Source organism: Salmo salar, chromosome 01, assembly GCF_965601325.2.
Source record: "Salmo salar chromosome 01, fSalSal1, whole genome shotgun sequence".
In the NCBI taxonomy this organism is placed as follows: Eukaryota; Metazoa; Chordata; class Actinopteri; order Salmoniformes; family Salmonidae; genus Salmo; species Salmo salar.
The window spans coordinates 146,807,847-146,835,179 of record NC_138291.1 but is presented as its reverse complement, the minus strand read 5'-3'; the positions used below and the strand labels follow the sequence as shown (position 1 = coordinate 146,835,179).

Sequence of the window (27,333 nt, the reverse complement as noted above, 5' to 3'; positions counted from 1 at the left end):
TCACGCTTACTGGCGCCACATGAACACCTGAGGGGTTTCAATGAGCCACTCCACTCAACACTCTATGGGCAAACTCCTTTGTTTGTCCAGTGAGCTGCTTAGGATACAATGGTTAGTCACTATCGATATAGTGCTCTTGGCATTTATTTACAGATTTACCTTGATAGAGCAAATGTAATCTCGTAAAGACACTAACGTTTGTTCCCTGAGCATTGGACACTTAGCAAAGAAACACGTAGCACATAGAGTCCATTAGGAGGGTTAATGTCATGCATTTATTTCAGCACTGTCACATATTCCCCAGCCTTAACCATCTTAGCATTCAAGTACCAGACATTAGACCTTCATTACATGAGCATAAACATGATATACTGTAGCACCTGGGAAAATGTATCAACATGTTCCCCTAACTAACCCAAACTGTAATGTCACTCCATAAAGCCAATACATTTCACAGTTAAATGTACAAGTCGAGTCTGAAGCAATGCTACTGCAAGTATCATCAAGGCCGAATGTGTGGGCGCCAACATTACTCATCCTACGGAGATCCTTTTAAATGCATGATTTCAATTCCAAGAAATAACCCTCAAAGCTGTACAATTCTAAATTTCAGTGTTCAAATAAAATTAGAATGGCAGCAGCAGATTATTCCACTTTGTCATGTGCAGTGGTTGTACAGGAGCAAATATACTTATGGATGAATGAACAGGCCAGCTACTGGATTAGTGTCCAATACAACAAAATTCACAACCTTCCTCATAGTCTTTGCTTAAAGATAGCATAAATGGATCTTAAACAAGTGAGTGGAAAAATGGAGGGTAGAATAAATACAGCGTTTTAAATGCATAATAATATATGTCATTATACTTATATGGCATATGTCTTGATATATAATATTATGTATGCACATAGCTTTCATTCCTGTTTGGTACATGTGCTGATCAGGAGCAGTTGCACTGTCAGTCTTAACACAGAAGTCTATCCGTTCGTCAACCAAGATTTGAAGGGGCTTCAAAATCTCCCTCAATGACAGATACTATTTTACTTTCAACAATTATGATACAATACAGAAGATGATCCAAATATGATGCTTGAACCAAAACAGGTTATGTGATAGCCTATCAATCTGATTCTTATCGAATTCAAAATCAATCACACAAAGGGTGTCTTAGACTGTAACATGACAAATGGAATGTATAAAGTAATCATTTAGGGCAGCGTTTCCCCAATTCCGGTCCTCAAGTACACCAAAAGGTACATATGTGTTGTGGCCCCAGACAAACACACCTGATTTTACTTGTCAACTAATCATGAAGCCCTTGACAAAAACATCTGATTTAATTTGTCCGGGGCAACAACAAAAATGTGTGCCGTTGGGGGTAATCAAGAAGCACTGATTTAGGGGAAAGTGAGCCTCCCAGGATACCCCAAGCCTTCAAAGCACCACTGAATTGTTGGCTTGTGTGTGAAAATGGACTGTTGCCTTTTTATCCTTAGTGTTTCATGAGTGTCTATAACAAGTGGGTTGTCAGCTTGTGTTGTCATTTTACTGTCAGTAAGTACTTGTAGGTCATTGAATGTTGTTTTCAGTGGGCCGTTGATCTGTGGTGTCAGTGGACCGTTGATCTGTGGTGTCAGTGGGCCGTTGATCTGGGGTGTCAGTGGGCCGTTGATCTGGGGTGTCAGTGGGCCGTTGATCTGGGGTGTCAGTGGGCCGTTGATCTGGGGTGTCAGTGGGCCGTTGATCTGGGGTGTCAGTGGGCCGTTGATCTGGGGTGTCAGTGGGCCGTTGATCTGGGGTGTCAGTGGGCCGTTGATCTGGGGTGTCAGTGGGCCGTTGATCTGGGGTGTCAGTGGGCCGTTGATCTGGGGTGTCAGTGGGCCGTTGATCTGTGGTGTCAGTGGGCCGTTGATCTGTGGTGTGAAGCAGGAGATCTGTTGATGGCTTGTTCTGTCCAGTCCCTTAGTGGTGCAGGATTCCTCTATTGGGCTCAGGTTTGTCCCCTACAGTGCCATGGTATATGCTCTCCCAGGCAGGGTGAGGTCTCGTGGGCTATAGTGGTAGGCGGATGTGCATGGCCAAGCTGTTGGGCCGTGCAGCCAGGATGTAGATGGCACTCTCCCTCAGGAAGTCTTCCCAGCTCACTGGTCTGGTGATGGGAACAGAGAGGTTAGGGAGCCAACTCCTCTAAACCGAGGCCTGCTTACTGCAAACACACAATTATATTTAGTACATACCTGTTGTCATCTTTCTGACTGCTTCTCTCACTGCTGGAGCTGGCTGGACTGCTCTCAGATATGGGGCCAACGTGGCTAATACTGCCTCAGGAAACACACATGACAGAAATATTGTATCACTATACAGTACAATTGGCGGCATTGAGTTTCCAACATGTCTGCCAAGGACAAGACACCCTTTTCTTTCAAAAAGTGTTTTGTTTCAGCTGTGAAGAGGTCAGGTGCAAATATAGTGCAAAACCACATTCCCACTGAAAATGTCTCAGTGGGTTATTGAGACCAAATGGCTCTCTTCCAGGCCACAGCCAAACTCATGAATTATTAAAGATTGAGAAAGGTTCAAGGTCTGCTTTGTGAACCTCCTCTGTGAAAGATTAATACTTGAACACCTTCTGTTACATCCTCAATCTCCTCGCACTCTGGCTTAATATTATGTTTATATTATACATTCTCCAGCTTAAAATGATGTCTATATCATATACTATACGTAAGCTCTATGCAAAAGCTGAAAAAAAGAAGAAAAAACAGAAAACAGCAGCTTCTGACCTAAGAGATGAATTAGAATGCATTCTCAGTTCTGGGCGTAGACCCTCTCACGTCAACTTAGCCCCCTGTGTCCCCAAAGCTGATGAGTGAAGCCTTCTAGAGCTTCTCACAGAAAAACAAAAGCCTATCTTTTGAGCTTTCTAATGAGAGGACTGGATCAATCTTATCAAACCAACAGGGAATCATCACAGGAAGGACTCTTGGAGTATAGGCTAGACATCTCAATTGTTCTTTCAACTTTATAGCTACCACCTATAGTGTTTGATCTGTGATTTCATTATTCCTCAGGTGGACTTTATCCTGGCCTTGGTGGGTGGGGAAGTGAAATGATGGGTGGAATGTCAAAAGGGAATAGGTTGTGTGAGATTACTTGTGGATTCAGGGCTTGGATGTGCCGAAGAGAAGAAAAATACGTATAACCCATGCCGTGCTGTGTCACTTACCCACAATTCACAGGAGAACACAATCCAAAGAGTCTGTGAAGGATGGAATGGCATTACATGACATATAACAATGAAGGAGGGTAACACAGGGTAGTGCATGCACGCACACACTTATTGTGAATTAATTGGTATCAGAGAGAAGGTCTAGATCAATGTGAGACCAACACAGATGAAGAGAGGTGAGTTATAGAAATAAAAGCTAGCTTAAGTAAATTATTTCATACAGCTCAGAGCAACCCTGAACAGGGCCAGCTCTACGAGGTAGCAAAGCCGGGCATGGTTATGTCATAAGGTACCTCCATTACCTTGTTAAGGAAGCTCATCGGATCCCGGGTTGGGGTTTCTTTCCTCACAGGGGGGAAAAAAAGTTGTTCACTTTTGCAGACAGCTAATAATAACCTAGCTAGTAGATACTAGCTTTGTTACGTTTTGGTAGCGACAAGCTGAATAATTATAGTTGGTTGGCTAAGCGTGTATCAGCATGGACATCCAAAAATGGCTGGGCACTGCCAAGAGCACAAAAAAATAAAAATACATTTTAAAAAGAGGACCATGTCGAGTGCGATCCCAAGCTCACTGATGAGCCTGCAGCAGGCACGACCACTGAGATGGAGAAGAGCCAGGGCCTATCAGCAGCTGCACAAGGGTAACATCACAACAAGCACCTGTACCTCTGTTACCCCAGTCATAGCAACTGACAACCTGTTGTAGCTAACCAAAACTGAACCAGTGGAGTTTATTGTGGCTCGAACATTCTTGCAAAGTGAAATGGCAACCCCAGCCCCCAAAAAATAGAAATGGACCCCACTGAGTGTTCTTCAAAGACATGATGGGTATTTGTCAGCAATGCAGACTGTGCTGTTGGCACTGAAATATGATTAAATTCAGATGAAACCCCAGCAGTCAGCTTTAGTTCACAGCTCTCACAGGCACAGTCAATTTGCTGCATCTCACACCATAAAAAAACGAATATTAGTCATTTGTTTGTAGAGCAGGGTTCCCCAACTGGCGGCCTGCAATTTCATAGATATATTTTTTTATTATTGTTGGACAAAAAAGACTGAAAACACCAGTAAAATCAGCTCCAAGGGAGCTTTGGAAATCTGTTCCCAAGTATTCCCACGCATAATAGAGATATACTGTATGTGATCGTATACAAATTCAAGCAAGGTTTGAAATGATTATGTTTTAGTACAAAATTATATCCGTTTGGGCTTCTTGCAGTCAATTTGCAGTCTACAAAATATTTGTAATTATGAAAAATATCCTCCCGCAGCTGAATTTTAATTGATGTTCGCTGTTGTAGAGTATGAGGTGGATAGAAGAGCAGAAATGGGTCACATTGAGTAGGAGCGCTTGACTGCGAGTCTGTGACAGACATTAAATTAACTTTTCAACCTCATCTCCTGTAGATGGATGGTCATGGGCTCAGTCTCAGCAGTGTTACGCTCACCTCACGTTGCAGGACTGGGACTCCTTGCTGAACTTCTGAAACCAGGACTGCTGGGCCCAGCGGGTCTCTGCTCCCGTAACCACACCATCTTTATCCAGGTCCAAACCCACGAACACTAACCGCACGTGGTCCCTCTCCTTAGCGCTCAACAGACGCACCAATGAGTTCTGGGGACAAGGCAGTGTTAATTATGGCTCTCTTTTTTCAGATTTAGTCCAGTCTCATTTTGACTAAAATATCATTAAGTCTTAGTCACATTTTTGTCATTTGATTAATGATTTAGTTTAATTATTGTCAAAATGATGAAAACAGTGGGCCATTTGTCAAATAAATGCCCTTTCATTTTAGTCACATCACATTTTTATTGCCTCATTAACCTATATAGTTAACATAAATCAGTGACCATGTGCACAAACATACATAGCCTTGTCCTACCAACATATTGTAATACATAACATCCTATTCTTCCCAATAGCAGAAATATGACAAACAAACTCAGCAAAAAAATAAACGTCCTTTTTTCAGGACCCTGTCCAAATAACTTCACAGATCTTCATTGTAAAGGGTTTTAACACTGTTTCCCATGCTTGTTCAATGAACCATGAACAATTAATGAACATGCACCTGTGGAACGGTCATTAAGACACACAGCTTATAGACTGTAGGCAATTAAGGTCACAGTTTTGAAAACTTCAGACACTGAAGAGGCCTTTCTACCGACTCTGAAAAACACCAAAAGAAAGATGTCCAGGGTCCCTGCTCATCTGCGTGGAGGTGCCTTAGGCATGCTGCAAGGAGACATGAGGACTGCAGATGTGGCCAGGGCAATAAATTGCAATGTCTGTACCGTGAGATGCCTAGACAGAGCTATAGGGAGACAGGACGGACAGCTGATCATCCTCACAGTGGCAGACCATGTGTAACAACACCTGCACAGGATCGGTACATCCGAACATCACACTTGCGGGGACAGGTACAGGATGGCAACAACTGTCCGAGTTACACCAGGAACGCACAATCCCTCTATCAGTGCTGAGGGCTTGTAGGCCTCACCAGACATCACCGGCAACAACGTTGCCTATGAGCACAAACCCACCATCGCTGGTGATGTAGTTGAGTCACTAAACGTCATGTCCAAATCGGGAGTCCCAAGTCCCCTGTACTCGAGTCCCAGTCCAAGTCCGATTCCCCAATAGTCACAAGTCCCTATGGCTGAAGTCCGAGTCCCAGTGCTCAAGTCCTGGTCCAATTGCTCAAGTCTGAGTCACTGGGTCCACATTAACTCAAAATAACAATATTTACCAAGTCAGTGTAGTGGAAAAAGGAAATTGGTCAATAAATTGTTTGCTATCCCTTTTCCTTTTTTTCTGTGCCACCAAATATTTCTGGTAATGTTACCAGTTGCAAAACGTTGTTGAATGTTGCAGGTAGAAATTCCATGAATAGAGCCAACGTTGTTCCTTATGCAACACGTCAGCGAGGCATGTTTGTTTTACAGATCATATTTCTATATCTGAATGTTCCAAAATGTTCCGTCCTGCTGAACACACCCCATGTTAGCTATAGCTAGCTAATGAGGTAACATAACTGAACAAGATGTAGCCTAAAATGGTTAACGGTCCGGTTCACAAGTAGCCTAGTTTAGAATGGCCTGCTATGTGCTCTATGAATGTAAAATGCGGCCCACCAATGCACGGTATTATCGGTCAGATCTTTGAACGGTAAGGGCTAGATTCAAGCCTTTTTCTCTGACGAAAAGAGGGAGACTTGGCTACAGAACCTGGCTATGAAATGCAGTGGGGAATGTGGGAAGGTTGAATGAGACTATAACTTCAAAGACATTCTACTTTCCTACACTCAAGGGAGATAAAGGCATAGCTAGACTGTTGTTTTGCCATTAAACTCAATGCTGTTATTGTTTTTAATTTCGTAAAGCTGCTTGTGTTTCTTAACCAGGCAAAGGGTAGCTAACTAGAAGGCTGATGGTGACTGGTTAGCTACAAGGAAGCAAGAGAGTGCGGCGGAGCTGGAGCGGAGCCGGTCTGCCCACACTCCCCGGAGCCGAGCCGGTCTGCCCACACTCCCCGGAGCCGAGCCGGTCTGCCCACACTCCCCGGAGCCGAGCCGGAGCGGAGCCTGTATGCCCACACTCCCCGGATCGGAGCCAGAGCCTGTATGCCCACACTCCCCGGATCGGAGCCAGAGCCTGTATGCCCACACTCCCCGGATCGGAGCCAGAGCCTGTATGCCCACACTCCCCGGATCGGAGCCAGAGCCTGTATGCCCACACCGGTCGGCCGGCGGATCGGAGGGCCAGAGCCTGTATGCCCACACTCATCGCTTTCTCCCCTGCAGTTCACCAGCTGATGCAGGCTGTGCACCAGGTGTGGCATGTACATCCCATTGCTAAACAGAACTGTGCTTCTAATATTAATTGTGCTTATCACTGAAAAGCTCTCAATCTCTCCAAAAACTCTTGTCCAGTCCACTTAGTAGTCAGATTTAATTTTGTCTCGTTTTAAACACCTGAAATAAAAGAATGTTTGTTTAGTTATAGTTTCTGGGTCTATTTAGACAGTTATGGTCTCGTCAATTGCCACTGAGAAATAGGTGTTTGACTAATATTTGAGTCACTATTTTTGTTGACGAAATTGACACTGGAACAAGGGAATCTGGAGTATGTGAGGGTGTATGTGTGTGTTTGATGGGTTCTGGTACCTCTGTGCGGAACTTCCTGAGCACTCCCAGGGACTCATGGTATAGGAAGTCAGACCACTCAATCTGGCCCCTCTTCTCTGGGTCCAGGGCAGCGAACTGAGCCAGTACCTCCTCTTCCTGCTCATCAGACAGGTCCTTCTCAAACAGTTGCTTGGACACAAAGTGGCGGTACTGCAGCAGCTCATCCGACACCAGGCACGACTCTACACAGCAAGAGCAATTGAACCAAAATTAATCTCCACAAGCAGTGATCCAAAATACAATTAGTTTATGATTAATTTTACAAAGGTGAAATGCCTCTTGTTGATTTCCCTTCACACAGTAGGAAACAAGGCTGAAATAGTGTGCAGTTTTATAGCTACCTGTAAACAGACAATTGCTAACAAATACATACATTAACAGGTAGTTACCAATAATTCCTGTTTAGACCATTTTTTTTGTTATTATGAGCATGTGCGCGTTACAACAGAGAGCTTTTGGCACCTTTCTGTACTCAGTAATTCATAACGCGCTCAGAGGGTTGGTTCAGAGATGCTTGAAGAGCTGTATGAGAACAGCCCTGTATGCATGTACTGATCTATTCATCTGTCAACTGTGCTGTACCAAATAAAGCATACTTGTCCCGGCTTATGGAGATCTGTCAGCTATGAAATGTATTGTTCTCTAGAGCTTCAGCAGTATGACTGACCAGGGATGATCTTGCACTGCTTGAAGGTTTCCATTAGGCTGTACATCTCCTCTTCAGTCAGAAGCAGGTTCACATTGTCCTGTGGGAAGGAAAGGTCATGGTTAAATGGGGAGAGATCTGATACAAACTGGCATCTGAAGTAAAGTCAAGTAGAAGGTACTGGAAAGCAGCACAAAGTAGGCTTGGGCGGGATACCGTATACTGAGGTATTTGGAAATAGCCTCAGGATGTTTTTTTCAATACCTTTGAGACGTTTTCTTCGTTCAATAGATTTTTATATTTGTAGCTTCTTTAAGTAAATACTTGCAGTCAACTTGTGCAATACGATAGGAAATAAAGCAGATCACGGTCTTCATTTCACATTATAAAACTTACCGAAGTTCCAAAAAACAGCTGAGCCAGTCATATGTTTGTTAGAAAATAGCACAACAGGAGAAAGCGGGAGCAGGTGAGTCCAGCGGTGTATTGACAGGGGTTGCGTTTTATATTGAAAGGCTGTTGTTTTTGATTCAATAGAGTGATCAGTGGCGTGCAGCTACAGTTTTCCTTCACAGAAAATACATTAGTGCAACACATTCGGCAGAAAAATAGCTTAATTTATCAGCTGACAACAGAAGCGCAACGCTATGAAAAAGCAAAGTCTTTGTTGCAAAATCGACGCATGGCCATCATATTTCTAATGTTTATCATAGAAATAATGTAGCCAGCTACATTTCCTAATGTTTTGCTTAATTAAAGTTAATCTTGCATTTTACCAGAGAAAAGTAGGCTACACCACAAAAAGTAGGCAACTGAAGCACAAAATGTGTCTGATGCCTAGCAATTTTTTTTTAAAAAGAAGCATTTTAGATCTGTGTTTACAAAATGCAGCAAGATATCTTAGGGATTGAACGCTATTTATAATAAGGGTTACATGGAGAAAATTGGACATCTCTAAAATGAAAATGGCTCTCCCTTGACCAAAATATATATCACCTAAACCCTCCCTAAAAGTTTGAAAAAAAAAACAAAAAAACAAGTGACCCTCCCCTATACCCAAAATAGTAATTAAAACAAAGCTCATTCTAAAAATGTAATCAATCAATTACATGACCCTCCCATGGACTAGATTAAAAAAAAAGAAAAAAAAAAGTGTTATCTAATCCCTCCTCTTGACTGAAATTGAAAAAGCATGACCCTTCACCCTCCCCAATATTCCTCCAGGAACTAATTCTGTGAATTTCGATCCATTCCTTATGGGTTTTATATTTTTTCATTGTGAAAAACAAATATAATTTTGCGTTAACGCGTCCCCTAAGTTTAACTTGCTAGTTAACTAAGTGGCTGAATTAATAAGGAGATGGGGCATCATATAGTGTTCGCTTTGTGCTGTGTTTGAGAAGTCTGTACAGCTGCCACTGCTATGATTTTCTTGCGTTTTTTCTCCTCTCTGTTTTGTCCCTCTGCTCTTCCCCTCTCTTCTCTGAGCAGAGCAGGCAGAGCATGTACACATGCTGCTCCAGGGCCAGTACGGTTCTTCCTAAAAGACAAGCATGCATCAAAACTTTGTTCAATGCACAATAGAGCTTGTTCACATTAGCTTGTAAATGTCCAAACTCAAAATTCGGTAGTTCCTACCTATATGTATAAAACGTTGACCTTTGCAATTCACTTATTTACATTCCCGCTATGTTAGAATATTTAGCTAGCAGCCTCCATGGAAATTCACTATTACTTCTGCAAATTTGGTAATAGACACGCAATGGGATTTTGTGCCCCATTGTGTACTATGCCAGTAATACCATAAATCCCAGGATAAGAGAAGGACGGTATGACGAGATGAAAATCTGGATACCGCCCAGCCCTAGCACAAAGTGTGACCCACTGCATGCGGTATAATCACATGTACCATAATTATTTGAAGTGTTCTGTAGTAGATTATATATGGTGTGTGCCCTAATGGATAAATGTGCAGTGTGTCTGAACGCATGAAGTTCAGCATGCGTCATACATGTTCCAGAAAGCCTTGGCGTGCTTATTATGCAGTTTCTCTGAAGCTATTATTATCAAGTATGTCAAGTGTATTAGATGGTTTTATAGTATCGCTTCTTAGAAACTGTCCTGAAATAAACAACCACGGTAATAGGAAAATATAAGCCTAGCAGCCATTTTACTACACTCCAGAAAGGTGATGAGTCTGAATGTGCACCATATGTCTACCTGATTCTGTCTACCATGCTGTTCAAGCTAAAAACTTGGCAAGGGAGCAGCTCAGGTCGAACACATTAAAACTTAAATTAAGTTAATTATCTGCAGGTGTGTGGTGGATGCGGAGGCACTCAACCCTGATGAGCAGGTTGAGAGGAGGGAGTTGGAGGACAGAAGGTAATAATTGGGTTGGATAATTGTCCATGATGGGTGAAATCTCTGGGTCGCCCAGGGTTATGAGATCACATGAATATCAAACCATTTGATTTCCAGTAGCGTCACCCACCAAAATATGTTTAGATTATAGCTTTACGCACTAATATGGAGCTTGAAAACAGGATATGGAGTCCAGTGTTCTTTGGGCTTTCACTAGCCCCTTTAAGGAATCAAATAAACAGTAGCTTCGGGAAAGATAGGAGTATTCTTTAGAGCAGTGGTTCCCAAACTTTTTATAGTCCCGTACCCCTTCAAACATTCAACCTCCAGCTGCGTACCCCCGACAGCACCAGGGTCAGCTCGCTCTCAAATGTTTTTTTGCCATCATTGTAAGCCTGCCACACACACTATACATGTATTAAACATAAGAATGAGTGTCACTTCCCACGAGGCAGTTTGTGACAAAGAGCTCTTATAGGACCAGGGCACAAATAATAATAATTTTGCCCTTTATTTAACCATCTTACATATAAAACCTTTTTTGTTCATCAAACATTCTGAATAACAGGTTAATGAGAAGGGTGTGCTTGAAAGGATGGACATAACTGCAATGTTGGGTTGTATTAGAGAGAGTCTCAGTCTTAAATAATTTTCATGCTAGTGAGGGCCGAGAATCCACTCTTACATTAGGTACGTGGTTGCAAAGGGCATCAGTGTCTTAACAGCGCGATTTGCCAATGCAGAATCCTCTGAACGCAGCCAAATCCAGAAATTCAATTTTCACAGAACCGCTTGTTGCAATTTGATGAGGCTCTCTTGTTCAGATATCGGTAAGTGGACTGGTGGCAGGGCATGAAACGGATAACGAATCCAGTTGTTTGTGTCATCCGTTTCAGGAAAGTACCTGCGTAATTGCGCACCCAACTCACTCAGGTGCTTCGCTATTTCACATTTTATATTGTCCGTAAGCTTGAGTTCATTTGCACATAAAAAAATCATACAATGATGGAAAGACCTGTGTGTTGTCCTTGTTAATGCAGACAGAGAAGAGCTCCAACTTCTTAAATCATAGCCCCAATTCTGTCCCGCACATTGAATATAGTTGCGGAGAGTCCCTGTAATCCTAGATTCAGATCATGCAGCGAGAATGTTTTTTAAAATCACCCAGATAGGCCAGTCATGTGAGAAACTCATCATCATGCAAGTGGTCAGACAAGAGAAAATTATGGTCAGTAAATTCTTCTTTTTTTTTTTAAGTGTCAATACTTTGCCCCTTGATAACCAGCACACTTCTGTACGTTGTAAAAGCGTTACATGGTTGCTGCACATATCATTACATAGCGCAGAAAATACACAAGAATTCAGGGGCCTTGCTTGAACAAAGGGTTAGGTTAGGTGTCACAAAAGCTAATTAATTTGATGTCACAAAGCTGACCAGTACTTTAAAAATATCCTCTGCCGTTGTCCTGGTTTCAAGTGGTTTGCAGAAAAGGATGTCTTCCTTAATTGACCCCCCATAAACATAACGGACATATACCAGGAGCTGTGCCAGGCCCGCCACGTCTGTTGACTCATCCAGCTGTAACGCGTAGAATTCACTGGCTTGTATGCGAAGCAGTAATTGTTTCAAAACATCTCCTGTCATGTCACTGATGCGTCATGAACCAGTGTTTGATGAAGGCATTGGCCTTTTCCCCCCAGCCATATCCATGGCAGCAGGAAGCATTAAGTCCTCCACACTAGTATGGTGCTTGCCTGTCCTAGACACTCGGTAGCTCACCATATAAGATGCTTCTAGCCTCTTCTTACTAATGGTACATGTTGCTTTTATACATGTCTTACTACTCAAAAGTCGTCTTAATTCTCGCTCAAAAAACTAACGTGGCTTATTTTTCAAATTGGCATGTTTTGTTTCTAAATGTCTGCGCAAGAGTGAAGGTTTCATCGAGTTGTGAAATTGTACTTTTGCATATATAACACACTATGGCTGAGGAAAGGTACTACTCCCAATATAAGTGAACCCCAAATCAATGTAGTTCATCATATTTGTGCCTTTGATGGTCCAACGTCCCTGTCTGTTGTTCAGCGCTTTCCCCGGGCAACGGGGCAGTAGCTCGTCGGCTGCATCAGATTCACAACTGTCAGTGTCCATGCTAGCTGGGCTAACAACAAATGTAGAATTACTGATGCTAGCATTGAATGTGCTCGTGGAAGCAGAACAACTTGTGTCGTTGACAGGTGCAGGTGTAGCACTGCTGGTAGTAGCAGTACTACCAGTAGAGCTGGTCCATTTAGACACATATGTGGGCCTTATTTTATTTGAACCATTTATCAATTTGAGCAAACGGAATGAGCAGCAGCTACGTTTGGCTACATACGGACTGTTAGTGGAATTCCCACGAGAGTGTAACGGTTAATGTGATTGGATGTTAATTATTTGACTAGGCTACCTGTATTTGACATTGTGTTGTTATTTCGCTGAACACTAGATGGTTCAATTTTCTTTTTGGCAGTGAAACGAGGCTATTCAGTCGAGAAAAAAAAAAACTCACCCAAATGTACAGCCACGTTGGAAAATATACAAATTTACTGTTTGAAAATGTGAAAGGCCAATATTTTTTAATTTGGCGTACCCCCGACGGCATTGCGCGTACCCCAGTTTGGGATGACCTGCTTTAGAGAGTTTATTTATCACACATATGCTAAATAGTCCAAACTCTGCCTGCCAGACTATCGTAACAGGGGGTGTCCAAACAGGAGAACGTCAGAAGAGGAGGGGATGAAGAGGTGGTGAATCAAATCTGGGGGCTGCAAGAGACACACTGCATTCAATACGAGTCAACAAATAATACCATCATTGTGAGTGCATTGATTAGCCTGCATGGGGAGACAGTTTCCTGGGCCTGGCAGTGTACCATACTCACTCTCACTCAATATCCACCATGCTCAAATCACCTCAGCACCGGGAGACTGCTGACTTCATGTTTGAAAGAGCAAAATCAGTTCTGTATCTGTACATAGTGGGATGTGTTGAACTTGGTGTATAATTAAAACACCACAACCCACTTTCTTGGCTACTGTATGCATGTGTATTCTCTGGCAGGTTTGTTAAACTATTGCTCAAGATCAGTTCATGGTGAAAATAATCCCATTTGAAATCCTCAGGGAGCTATAGTAAACATACACTACATGAGAAAAAGTATGTGGACACCTGCTCATCGAACATCTTATTCCAAAATCATGGGCATTAATATGGAGTTAACCCCCCCTTTGCTGCTATAACAGCCTCCATTATTCTGGGAAGGATTTCCGTTAGATGTTTGAACATTGCTGTGGGGACTTGCTTCCATTCAGCCACAAGAGCATTAGTGAAGTCGGGCACTGATGTTGGGCGATTAGGCCTGGCTCGCAGTCAGCATTCCAATTAATCCCAAAGGTGTTCGATGGGGTTGAGGTCAGGGCTCTGTGCAGGCCAGTAATGTTCTTCCACACCGATCTCAACCCATTTCTGTATGGACCTTGCTTTGCACATGGGGGCATTATCATGCTGAAACAGGAATGGCCTTCCCGAAACTGTTGCCACAAAGTTGGAAGAACAGAAGAATTGTCTAGAATGTCATTGTATGCTGTAGCATTAAGATCTCCCTTCACTGGAACTAAGGGGTCTAGCCCGAACCATGAATAACAGCCCCAGACCATTATTCCTCCTCCACCAAATTTTACAGTTGGCACTATGCATTCGGGCAGGTAGCGTTCTCCTGGCATCCGCCAAACCCAGATTAGTCCGTCGGATTGCCAGATGGTGAAGCGTGATTCATCACTCCAGAACGTGGTTTCCACTGCTCCAGAGTCCAATGACCACTCCAGCCAACGCTTGGCATTGCTTATGGTGATCTTAGGCTTGTGTGCGGCTGCTCGGCCATGGAAACCCATGTTATGAAGCTCCCAACAAACAGTTCTTGTGCTGACGTTGATCCAGAGGCAGTTTGGAACTCAGTAGTGAGTGTTGCAACCGAGGACAGACGATTTTTAAACGCTTCAGCACTCAGCAGTCCCATTCTGTGAGATTGTGTGGCCTAACACTTCGTGGCTGAGCTGTTGTTGCTCCTAGATGTTTCCACTTCACAAGAACAGCACTTACTGTTGACCGGGGTAGCTCTAGCAGGAAGAAATTTGACAAACTTACTTTTTCGAAAGGTGACATCCGATGACTGTGCCACATTGAAATTCACAGAGCTCTTCAGTACGGCCATTCTACTGCCAATGTTTGTCTATGGAGATTGCATGGCTGTGTGCTCGATTGTATACACGTCATGAACGAGTGTGGCTGATATAGCCGAATCCACTAATTTGAAGGGGTGTCCACATACTTTTGCATATATAGTACAACAACAGTAATAAATTGGATGCCCTAGATATTTCTGATGATATTGTCATCTCCCGAGTAACGCCTGGAGTGTTTTTTTTGTATGTGTTAATCCACAATCCAAACAAGTTTAAATAGGTTACTCTATCGTGAGCACTTTGGGGATTTGTGCACCGAATCAAATTATAACATATTAAAAGTAATTCCTTTTATGTTACAAAGACCCTTAAGCAATAACAATAAAATTTAGGGACACTGTTGCTGTGACTTTCTGGTCCCCTTGACAGTGGAAAAGTCTAGTCAGAAGTGACAGCAGCACCAGCTCTAACCACTTCAGTCAAAGCCTGTGGATGAGAAGAGAGGTGATAATGGCACAACACCAAAGCTGTGAAATTAAAATGTCAAATGGGGACACAGCTAGACATTTTGGATGACTGTACTAGGCAATAAAATAAATAGTATTTGTTTCTGCAGCGTCAATGAAGGTTCTTTCGCTGTCCCCATTGGATAACCTTTTTTGGTTCCAGGTAGAACCTCAACCTCCTTTCTGTGGAAAGGGTTCTACCTGGAACCAAAAAGGGTTCTTCAAAGGGTTCTCCTATGAGGACAGCCGAAAACCACTTTTAGCTTCTAGATAGCACATTGATTGTAGAGCTGAACTCTTCTGAGATGAAAATGTGTCTTTTTCTCACTGTCATCCTCTTCTACTATCACTCTTCATCTCCTCCCTCTCACCCATACTAAATGCATGCTCTTCAACCGATCATTGCCCGCACCTGCCCGCATCACCACTCTAAACGGCTCTGACTTAGAATATGTGGATAACTATAAATACCTAGGTGTCTGGTTAGACTAAACTCTCCTTCCAGACTCACATTAAGCATCTCCAATCAAAAATTAAATCTAGAATCGGCTTCCTATTTCGCAACAAAGCATCCTTCACTCATGCTGCCAAACATACCCTCGTAAAACTGACCATCCTACCGATCCTCGACTTCAGCGATGTCATTTACAAAATAGCCTCCAACACTCTACTCAACAAATTGGATGCAGTCTATCACAGTGTCATCCATTTTGTCACCAAAGCCCCATATACTACCCACTACTGCGCCCTATACACTCTCGTTGGCTGGCCCTCGCTTCACTCTCATCGCCAAACCCACTGGCTCCAGATCATCTGCAAGTCTCTGCTAGGTAAAGCCCCACCTTATCTCAGCTCACTGGTCACCATAGCAGCCCCCACTCGCAGCACGCGCTCCAGCAGGTATATCTCACTGGTCACCCCCAAAGCCAATTCATCATTGGCCACCTTTCCTTCCAGTTCTCTGCTGCCAATGACTGGAACGAACTGCAAAAATCACTGAAGCTGGAGACTCATATCTCCCTCACTAGCTTTAAGCACCAGCTGTCAGAGCAGCTCACTGCACATAGCCAATCTGTAAACAGCCCATCTAACTACCTCATCCCCATACTGTATTATTATTATTTTTTTAATCTTGCACCCCAGTATCTCTACTTGCACATTCATCTTCTGCACATCTACCATTCCCGTGTTTAATTGCAATATTGTAATTATTTTGCCACCATGGACTATTTGTTGCATTAACTCCTTAATTTTACCTCATTTGCACTCACTGTATATAGACTTTGTTTTCTTTGTTTTGTACTGTATTATTAACTGTATGTTTTGTTTGTTCCATGTGTAACTCTGTGTTGTTGTATATGTCAAACTGCTGTGCTTTATCTTGGCCAGGTCGTAGTTGCAAATGAGAACTTGTTCTCAACTAGCCTACCTGGTTAAATAAAGGTGAAATAAATAAAAAAATACTGATCTTGGGCCAGATAGGAAAAAGTCAATTGTGTTGCATAGTATTTGGGGACATGGTGTGTTCAGGTTCATAAAGTGTGTGCTGTTAACAGTTAGTAGTCAGAGCGTTGGGCCAGTAACCGAAAGGTTGCTGGTTCAAATACCCGAGCCGACAAGGTGAAAAATATGTTTGTGCCCTTGAGCAAGGCACTTAACCTTAATTTGTATTACTATGGTTACCATGTAAAATAACATGTCACAGCACCAGTCCGGTGTATGTGACAATAAAACTATTTTTTTCTTATTTTTTAACAGTGGCAGGTATGACTCTAGGTAAAAAATAAAAAAAATAGATACAAAAAATGTAAAACAACTTTGTGGAGCGTGGTTGGTCCATGTGAATCGCCAATGGGAGGTTCAGATTGAGTGACTCACGCAGTAGTAGCAGCTCCAGCCTGTCGCAGTGTGGGCTGTCTCCCTCATCTCCTGCAGGAGTTCGGTGCGCAGGTAGCCCAACTCCCTCAGACAGCCGTCATGGAAGACTCGTGTGCAGGTCCTGCAGGGGAACAGGTCGTTGGCCGTCCACACCTCACACACCTCGCACATCTCATCATTGACCGGCTGGAGGAAAAGGCAATTAAGGTCACTAGGTTAAAGGGCATACTCAATTCATAAAACTCATTGGGGTTTGATGCCTACGTAGGAGGACTGCGAGTTGTATTTCAAATCAACTATGGTGAAAGATGCATCCGTATGTCTGTGAAATTGAAGTCACTCACACACAGACTCTCAGACAAAGCAGCTTTGAATGATGAAGGCAAGCGGTCCTCTCCTTGAAGTTAGTCTTGGCTGGGTATTGGCTTGATTAAACAGTGAATACAAATAATTATGCCATTGTCTGCTGATTATGCCATGTACTCAAATATTTTATTTAAGTTTGGATTCAAAGCTTAGACAGCAATGTTTTCTTTCGTAATAATTTAATAAGTATGGAGTGACATTTTAGCAGTATCAGTTTAGTCTTGGTCTTCTCCTCTGATTTCAGGTCTGTCCCTCAGAACTGGATTTACAGGAGGTACACACTTGACTGTCAACACAGTGAAAATGATTATAGTGGGAAGTTGACTATAGCACAGGCAGTTATTAGAATAATAATAAGTTAGATTCAATTCACTGTCTGGGTATTTACCTTTTTAACCTATCATGGTCATCTGGACTGACCTTGTCAAACCTGGTCCCTGACAGGTGACCATAGCCAGATGGAACCATACCTCCTCCATGCTCAATACTCAAACCTATGAATTATATCCCACAGACAGTGTGGTCTACACGCTCATCACATTATGAAACGGATGTAACGCTACAGTAGTTTCTAACTAGCTTGTCTTCTCATTATGTGGGAGGATTCTTATTATTCTGAAGAGGCTGATAGGAAAGGAGAAATGACTATTGGTTCTACCCAACCATGAAGGAGGCTGAAACTGCTTTTCAATATCACAATTATAGCAGATTTTTTGTAACTCCTTGATGACTAATTATGATTTTTTTTTATACTCTTATGTGAAGTATCCTACAGCTCCAAATATAACAGTTTAATTTAGGTCTGATTTGGAGTGCTATAATAATATATGCCATTCAGCGTTTTGTTGCTGCTATGGCCATCCGTTTCAGTCAAACGTTTATGTTTTATATTTTCCTCTCCAGTCTGACCCTGGAGCTCGTGTTATTGTAACATATCATTATTAATTACTGCAAGTAGTCCACTCTCTATTCAATTTGTTATATCTGAATAGCACCATTAGTGATAGCAAGCATAACAATCCTCTCTAAGAGTCCTTTTATAACAATGTGCTCTTCCTAATAGCCCCAACCAGCTGATTGGTCATCTGGTACACTGCTGAACCCCGCCCCCATCCCTGACCACCTCAGGATCCCAATTAGTTATGGTGGCCCTGGGTAGTGAGGCAGGGCCAAGGCCTCCTCTCTGAGACAGCCCGAGTACCCGCCCACACCACAGCACGCGCTCTATGAAGAGCACTTAGACAAAAATTTTACGGTGGAGTGGAAATAGCTGGTGTGTTTAATTAGTCATATGTACGGGATAGACATGGTCCAACGAAATGCTTCCTTGCTCATCTATAAATGCTTATTTCACCCATGGGAGAAAATGATAGACTCACCATACTTAACAGTTGTTTAGGTCTCTTTTCAGTCAGAACATCAACTCAACTGGAGTGCATGGGAGATAAGACTGTTGCATGGGAGTGCATGGGAGATAAGACTGTTGCCATGGTAATTCCTTTAAAATCTCACACGCATCTTTAAAATCCCAAGATTCGGGGATTTAAAGAACAAAAAGTGTGGATTTAGTCAAAGTAAACCCTTTATTGAACAATACCTTACCTGCTCTCTCTGTCCCAGTGCTATTTCTACAGGCTGGTCATCATTGGCATCTCTCTTGGGACGTACAAATGCAGGTGGGGTGAGCTGATGGCCAGTCTTGTCCAGTTCCTCAGGCTCCACCCCCTTCCCATCCCGTAACCTATTCCAGGCCTCCTGGTTGACCTTACACTCGTCCCTGGTGGGAGCCGGAGCTGGAGCAGCAGCTTGCTGGGAGGTCCCCGAGGGTCCCACTTTGCTGTCTGCCTCCCCATGCTCCCCCTCCTCCTTTGGATTTGGTGGTGGCAAGGATTCAGCCGGCCCCTCTCCTTCCTCTCCAGATCTTTCCCCCTGGTTTGTTGTGGATGGAGCGCGTTCCTTCACGCCCTGCTGAAAGGCAGAGACGACCGAGGTGCATTTCTGCACCTGCTGCTTCTTAGACATGAGCACTCCCATTACTATAGATAGAGAGGGGAATGAGAGAGAAAGAGATGGAGGGGGGGGGGGGGGGGCGAGAGAGGTCTTCATTACTGCGTGCGTGCATGGCATAAATATCGATTGAGCGATATGGTTCATTAGACTTGCCATTTTATCAAGAGTTACTATCAAACTGATATACTGAACAACTTTTTGTGGTGTTTGTGTGCTTGCATTACTTGCCTTGCTCTTAATGGTTCCATTCTCAGGCCTAGTGACATATGATCTATCACCAGATTGATGAGCAGAAGCGGCTGAGCTCAATCACATCCCACTGGGCACAGATGTCAATTCAACATCTATTCCACTTGGTTCAACATAATTTCATTGAAATAGAAACACGTAGAAACAACGTTGATTCAACCAGTGTGTGCCAAGGTGGATAAAATGGAGCAGTAAACATAAATCAACAAATGAAATGGATGGGAATCGTAGAATAAAACCCAGTAATCTCCAGACAACAAACAGAACATATGTAACTAACTACTTGTGCTCATAAGTGATCATGAATTCCATTATTGAAAATGGGGCAGTTGGATTCAAGTTGATTACACGGTACTTAGAGGACACATGTTGTGATCTGAAATCCAATCCCATTCATCAAGAGTACAACAGGAGTCCTTCCGTGACTCTGTCCTCTCCTGTCATTCTCCAGTTGAAGGGCTTTAGGCTTCAGTTCTTAGGGCTTTTGGTGTACTATTCCCCCCTGCTCAATGACAGGATTTGGAGGACATTCTCTCCTCACACCCATAGGCCTTTACTGATACAGCCTCCTGTGGACCTCCACTAACTAGCAGCTCAGACAGACAGAGACAGAATGTGAACACAAGCTCAAAGTCCTCTTAGTGACAGGAGGAGATAATTATGCTGGTGTAATTAACCTCACCCAGTGATGTGTCCTTCCTCCCTTAGCTCAGAGTGTTGAGGTGATGGGGGACGGGTGATACAGTGACACAGTGATGAGGCTTAGGAGCCAGGATGTGTCTGCGGAGTGGTCTGTCTGGGTACTGTCTCATATTAGATAGTATTGAAATCAGGAGTAGTGGCAAGGTCCAGGGTGGTCATCTTTGTTGAATCTACTCAAAATGTACTGAGGAAACATACGATTTGTCACGTGCACAGGATATAACAGGTGTAAAACAGTACAGCGAAAATGCTTACTTGCAAGCTCTTTCCCAACAATGCAGTATTAAATATCAATGGTAAGAGGAAATAATATAAAATGTTAGCTAGCGTAAAAGGTGTTTCCAGACACTAGAATTAAGTTAAATGAAAGTGAAGAGCTTGCACTGTGAATAAGGAAAGAGCATGCAGGGGATCATATAAAAACATGAGCAGGTTAAAAATAATAATCTCCTTTGCCCATGTCAGATATCTTCTATGATGGGAAGTCTGACTGTGTCTGGGAGTTGGAGCTCACATATTGCTGCAAGACTCATGGCACCAGGTTGTGGGAAGAGTCTATAGAGCTCACAGGGCATCTGAGGAAAACCACAGGGAGGCTACAGTCAGGCTCCACTGGAGGCCATCGCTGGCTGACCAGACCTGGCACACACACTACCATCCTGACTACAGGGCCTGGCACCCCCTGATAGATATAATAAATAATCCACCTCTCATTACTAAACATCTTCCCCTGGAGCTGGAACTGCTCGTAGAGACTGAGCAGCGTAGCAGTCCTCCCCGTTTTGAGGTTAAAGGGGCAGTGCAATTAAAACATGATTTTCAATTTTTTTTAAATGATATTTCCACACTATGTGGTCGAAATAACACTCTGAAATTGTGAAGATTACATATAAGCCATTTGGAGAAGAAAAAGAAAACAGAATTTCAGCCTTTTCAGATGGGATGGAATTTTTGGCCCATATCATGATGTCACAATGTGATCTGGTTATAATAGACCAATGACTGTTCACCTGGGTAAGGGAGTGGGCTCTAGACCATCCTATCAGCCAATCAAGGCTGTGTGTAACGTGTATGCTGGGAGTTGGGAAGCAAGTACAGGGAGTGAATTTAATAATAAATAGACGAACATGGCCAAAACAAGAAACATGAGCAGCATACAGACATGAACACAGAGTCAATAACACCTAGGGAAAGAACCAAAAGGAGTGGCAGTTATAGGGAAGGTAATCAGGCAGGTGATTGAGTCCAGGTGAGTGATGAGGCGCTTAATGATGGTGACAGGTGTGCATAATAATGAGCAGCCTGACGACTTTGAGCGCCAGAGAGGGAGTACACGAGAGTACCCTCTCCCTGACGCGCAGCTCCAGCTGCCAACCAGAGGTACGATCCCGGAGACCAGGAGCAGGTCGATAGCTTCTGCTGAGGCGCGGGGGGCCTGACAAGCCGGCTGAGGCATGGGGAGCCCAGCTGAGGCATGGGGAGCCTGTCGCGCCAGCTGAGGTATGGGGAGCCTGTCGCGCCAGCTGAGGCATGGTAGCCTGACAAGCTAGCTGAGGCGTCCTCGGTAGACACGGCAACGGACGCTTGACGGGGCAACCGGGTCTTGTAAACCTGACGAGCCGGCTGAGGCATAGAAGCCTGATGAGCCAGCTGAGGCACCCCCGGTTGCTCCGGTACCTGGACCCGACGTCACCTACACAAAAAAAAAAAAAACACAAAACACTCCCCGATGCTCCCCTTTGGTGAGGCGTTATTCTGTAACATGTACACTGGGAGTCGGGAAGCAAGTACAGAGTAAATATTTTAATAAATAAATAAACACTGGAACAAACCAAGAAACACGGGTAGCATACAGACATGAAACAATAATGCCTAAGGAAAGAACCAAAGGAAGTGACATAAAGGGAAGGTAATCAGGCAGGTGATTGAGTCCAGGTGAGTCTGATGAGGCGCAGGTGTGCATAACGATGGTGGCAGGTGTGCGTAATAATAAGTAAACTGGCAACAATGAGCGCCAGAGAGAGCGAGCAGGAGTAGACGTGACAATGTATGTAAATATCATCCCATTTGTTTCCTAATGCCTGCATGATCACTGAGCATTTCAAGGGCCAAAAGAGGCTCAGGGAAATAAATTATTAAACAGTGGTTTAGACATAGTGATTACTTAAATTAATAAAGACTGCATGGGGGCTTTAACTTATTTATTTTTCTTGTGGAGGCAAGTTGAAGCTGACAAGTTGGTCAGTGCTTTGTACCATAAAGGGAATTGAGAAATATGCCACTGGTTGTCTAGCAGGTCTGCTAACCCAAAGCTTTTGCCAAGTAACTGTCACAAAATAATATACTTCCCCTAACACTTGGCTGGTGTTTTGGTAAGAATGTTTTACACGAATCTTACCTCATGAGACACTCAGAATGTGTAGCCTATAATCCAGAATTTATAGTAGTGAAAACTGCATTTATTTACAAAAGGGGATAAAGACTCAATATGTCTAAGATGGCAACAACCTTTATCTTTTGGCCCACATACTACAACTCAGGCTAAATCCAGAGAAATGTGTAGGGGAGGAGTGCTGTGGTTCCGTCAGGCTGGCTTTTCGCTCGTTTCCTACAGGAGCAGCTGGGTCAGACCACTCTGAATGATTTAAATGCCCCTGGATCATTTGGGGAGGGGGGGGGGGGGGGGGGGGTGCATGGAGTGGAAAACATTGCCACTCCTTGGGGCCGGACCTGACATACATGCATGGCAGAGAGAGAATCCCAGTCTGAATGAGCTGCACTGCGACAGCCTGAATATTCTCCCACTTGGTCTTGAGATATGGGCATCATTCTTGGCCCTTTTATTGGCACTTGTCTCTTTCATATTTTTCCGTTTAACAAGACCCGTAATACCTATGGAGAACTGGGTATTACTGTAATAAAGCAAGAATAACGATTGTGCGGCGTTTTTCGTCAGAGCAGCAGCATAGTGAATTTGCTCAAGCTAAGAGGAGCACTTTCACATGCAGTGACCATTTCTGAATGTAATTTTTTTAATGAGTGGGCAACACACACTGTTAGATGTCTTACACAACTACTTACTCAATGTGTGGATCCAAGTGTAGATTGTTGCCTACAGAAACTTCTGAATCAGTCTGATTAGCTTGTTCATTTTAACTAAGACCTCAAACTGGGTTTGCGCTCTGTAGAAGCAAGGCACCCGATGGTGGTGAACAAGATGGATGACGCTCACTGCACCGTCTTGGTGTAGTTAAATATTGATCATGTTGGAGGAAGATAAGAGCACCATGGTGCTCTTTAAATCCCTCTGACCTAGCGCTCACTCCCAGCAATCCTGTTTGTAGACTGTCTACACTCCACTGGTCAGACATGATCTATCAGAACGAGACCATGTCTGGCACTGCTAGGCAGCTCTAATGGAAGTTCTTGGGTGTTATATAGAATCTCATTTTGTCCCGCAGAGATGATATTTTGGCAAAGGCAGAGCATATGCCAAACAGGAAATGAATCGTGGACTGGAATTAGAATGGGTTGGATCCTGTGAGCCGTGTATCAGGGGCAGATCAGGACGTCTTGGTTCTCCATTAGTATTCAGTCAGACACCTCCACTGCACAGGTCTCTAAAACACGTTTTATGCACGTAAAGTCATACCGTATAACAAAAATAAATCACGACAGCTGTGATGGAAACAGGAAGGGTCGGTACAGTTTTATAAATGTCGATAGACAATTTGTTTGTTTGACACAGTGGGATCTTTTTGTGCCTGTAAAATTATTTATGCAACAAATTGAAGTGGAAACAATTTCTTGCTCAATTGTTGATAGAATAAGCATCATGTAAAGGCAAATTTGCGGTCATCCCACTAGGCAGAGACATCAATTCAACATTTTCATTGAAATGACGTGGAAACAACGTTGATTCAACCAGTGTGTGTCCACTACATTTTGAAAAAGCATGCAGTTTATTATGCTACAGATGAAAGTTCGAATGAACTTCACAGGGTGGTGAAAGTGTATGGTGATGAGCTTGATGCTCATTACCAATAAATATCTAGGGTCATAATTTGTATGCAATGACATCATGTGTCTGTGTGTGTGTCCTCACAGTCCCTGCCATTCCATGAGATGTTGTTTAATCCATTATTTAATAAAGGTAAAGTTGGTGTTAGCTTGAGTAATTGGAGATGGGAGTGAACTTTTGCCTTGAGCGCATGCGCAAAAACCTGATTGGGTAAGTTTGCCATTTATTGCAATAGTTTGTGACAAAACCATCAATAGATTACATTTTCCAATGGAAACATTGAATTTGTGTTTTTATTTTGTACATGAGAACTTAAAGAGTGGTTTTTATGTGCACTGTTGTCACACACAGCCTTTTATTCGCAACAAGTCAGGTTGATGGAAACAAACCTCTGCTGGGAAAAATTTGATTTTTTTCCTCCCCATGCAGATTTTATATAATATTCGCATGAAAATCTATCGCAAATTGGATGGAAACCTAGCTACTGTGGAATGTCATCCAAGTTTAGCGCCTTCATGATTTATTTTCTTCCTGCATTATACAAACTGGTGGATTTAAAAGATTAGTTCAATGAATCCAGTTTCACAGTAAGGCCTGAGGTTCTAGGTCTGACTACAGAGTTGACTGTACATGTGACATGTTTTTCTTCACAGGTCCATTCTGGGTATGTGTTGATTAGAATCCCAACCAGTCCTCTTTTTCATGCTGGGATCATTTGGGGGGGGGGGGGGGGGGGGGGGGGCAAAGCGTTCATGGGAATGAATCCCATTTAGCCAAAGATCTCATCCACGGACCCACAGAGCAAAGACCTGGAACTAATTACACTAACAAGTTTGCCAATGAGCAGAATCGTTTATAAAACGTACACAGACACACACACAGACACACACACACACACACACACTGGTAAGCATACATAAAAATGGCAGAGACAACGGTTTCTTTTTAGAAATACAGCCCATCAGGCAGAGGCTGTATAATCACATCTGCGTGAGGAATACTGCCATAGTTCTCTGTGCATGTAGAGAATGACAGACAAAATCTCCATGCCCTGCTGGGATTCCTCATCTCTGGTACACCGAGAACACCTCTTCTCTGTCCCAGAACCCAACAAAGACACCCAGGGGGCTGACAACTGTCTGGTTAGTCCCAAAAACAACATATGGTGAGTTAAAATTCTGTTTGTGTGCCGTCTGTGGTGCACAGACAGAGGCGCTTGGAAGTAGAGGAATTTAAATCTAAATGCATCCTTAGAGAGCAGCTCCTATGTTGGCATTGACAGGCTGCCAGGCAAGCAGAAAGGCTGTGCCAGTCAATACACTGAGGCTGAGCGAAGCGGACAATGGCCACTGTGAGAACGGCAGAGGAACATGCACAAGCTGCAGGGATCTGTCGCAGGCTGTTGAGCAGGACTCAGTCCAGGGCTCCAGGACTCCCTAGGTACAGGACCCGTGTTGACCCCAGGATGGGACATACTACCCCAGGTAGTATTGAACTCTGTTGCTCTGTTCTGCTCTGTTGCAGGTAGCCTACTTAGTGGGACATGATTCAGCCTTTGGTCTTGAGGAATAGCAGGCTGTTATTTTCCCCCCCACCCACAAGACTAACTCCTTTTCCTGCCACCATTAACTGAAGTGAGCCATCCTACACTGCCCAAAGAGAGGTTATGATGCGCAAAATGATCAAACGTGGCTAGGATCTACCCCCCCCCCCTGCTGAGTGCTGACCTAAATCGGCTGCGAAACGCTCTGTATTCCAGCCAGTTTAAGTGGAACGATTCCAATCATTTTTCAAATGAACTGTCAGTATGCCAACATTCCATACAAACAATGCAGTCAATCAACAGCCATACAGTAGCTGAAATCAGTTGATGACTTAATGCAACAAGTACTGATATTTTATAAACACTCAGTTTTCCTAGAAAACAAACATTGAGACATTTATGGTCTGTTTACATATATTTTAAAGGCTATTTATATTGGTATAAAACTGGTGTAAATGTATTTATAATCATGACAATATTTTAGGTTGACAGTAATTATTACACAATCTCTGATATACATCAGATGCCTTACTTTCAATTTCCTGCATAAGAAAAAGAAAGAACTGCATCACCTATGCCACAACTACCATTCATTCAAATTAGACTGGTTTGGATTTCTCCCTGACCACAATGGCTGCCATTTCATATCATTTTGGAACTTGGGGCCATAGCCACTCTAGGAATTGAATAGGATATCTGTGGTTTCACCCCTATAGCACACACATAGCGTTGCGAAGGCCTTGCTGACACCAGGTCACTATATCCAGCCTATGAATGTTTAGTTTAAAAAAAACACAGCCATCAATCATTGGCAGATGAAGAAAAATGCTATAGCCTAGCTCCTGCAAATCACCCGAGATGCCTTTTCGTCATGCATTAATTACATGCAACTCTGAAATGTGTTATGCAACAATTTTGCTGTTGGTCTGTATGTCATATTGAAAATAAATGGAATTTACCTGAGATAAAAATCGGACAACTCTCCACCGCGATTTGGGACTTTTTTTCCTTGTGTCTCACGAACAGCTACCCAGCATTGCAAGGCTTCGATTGAATGAAAAGTACGCGTTTAGCCTACTCAAAATAGCCTGGATTTCACAAATATATACTGCAAATGTGACACGAATTACCTATCCGTGATAAGAGTGACAAGAGTCCGTCAAAACGCTGACGTGGACAGCTCCAGTGCTGAAATATTTTTCTTGCCACTTGCACGTGTGGAGAGCGACAGTACAGCTCCGCCAAGAGGAACGCGCCCTTGAAAATGCAGCCGTACGCACAGCACAGTCACAGCCAATATAAAGAACCATGGAGCAGGTGCTGTGCACTAATCACACCCACACTAACAACACGCCTTGCTAGTCAATCGAAAGCATCGAAGAGCTAGATAACTTGTAGGCCACTA

General features: G+C 43.3%; 1 protein-coding gene across 2 annotated transcripts; it reads right to left on the bottom strand.

Annotated features, from left to right (window-relative positions):
• Positions 1–252: 252 nt before the first annotated feature.
• On the bottom strand, positions 253–27,333 carry LOC106565165 (PHD finger protein 24). Of its 2 annotated transcripts, XM_014131994.3 has the most exons (9): positions 26,888–27,333; positions 19,006–19,439; positions 17,038–17,223; positions 8,087–8,165; positions 7,399–7,601; positions 4,681–4,847; positions 3,228–3,260; positions 2,239–2,319; positions 253–2,150 (listed from the first exon to the last, which is right to left on the bottom strand). In XM_014131994.3, exons 2-9 carry the CDS (start codon positions 19,435–19,437, stop codon positions 2,054–2,056), a joined length of 1,278 nt encoding a protein of 425 aa, XP_013987469.1. In that variant the 5' UTR covers positions 19,438–19,439; positions 26,888–27,333; the 3' UTR covers positions 253–2,053. The 2 variants fall into 2 exon arrangements, with proteins under 2 accessions (XP_013987469.1, XP_013987496.1); XM_014132021.3 differs by lacking the exon at positions 3,228–3,260 and having other exon boundaries at positions 26,888–27,331.

What these genes read in the sequence shown, in the direction of transcription:
- LOC106565165 (XM_014131994.3), bottom strand. Translation starts at nt 19,437, where the DNA reads ATGGGAGTGCTCATGTCTAAGAAGCAGCAGGTGCAGAAATGCACCTCG. An exon ending in TCCCAGTCCTGCAACGTGAG is followed by an intron (nt 3,261 to 4,680) that starts GTGAGCGTAACA and finishes CATCCTTCACAG; the next exon opens with ACTCTTTGGATTGTGTTCTC. An exon ending in TGTTCTCCTGTGAATTGTGG is followed by an intron (nt 2,320 to 3,227) that starts GTAAGTGACACA and finishes TTCCTGAGGCAG; the next exon opens with TATTAGCCACGTTGGCCCCA.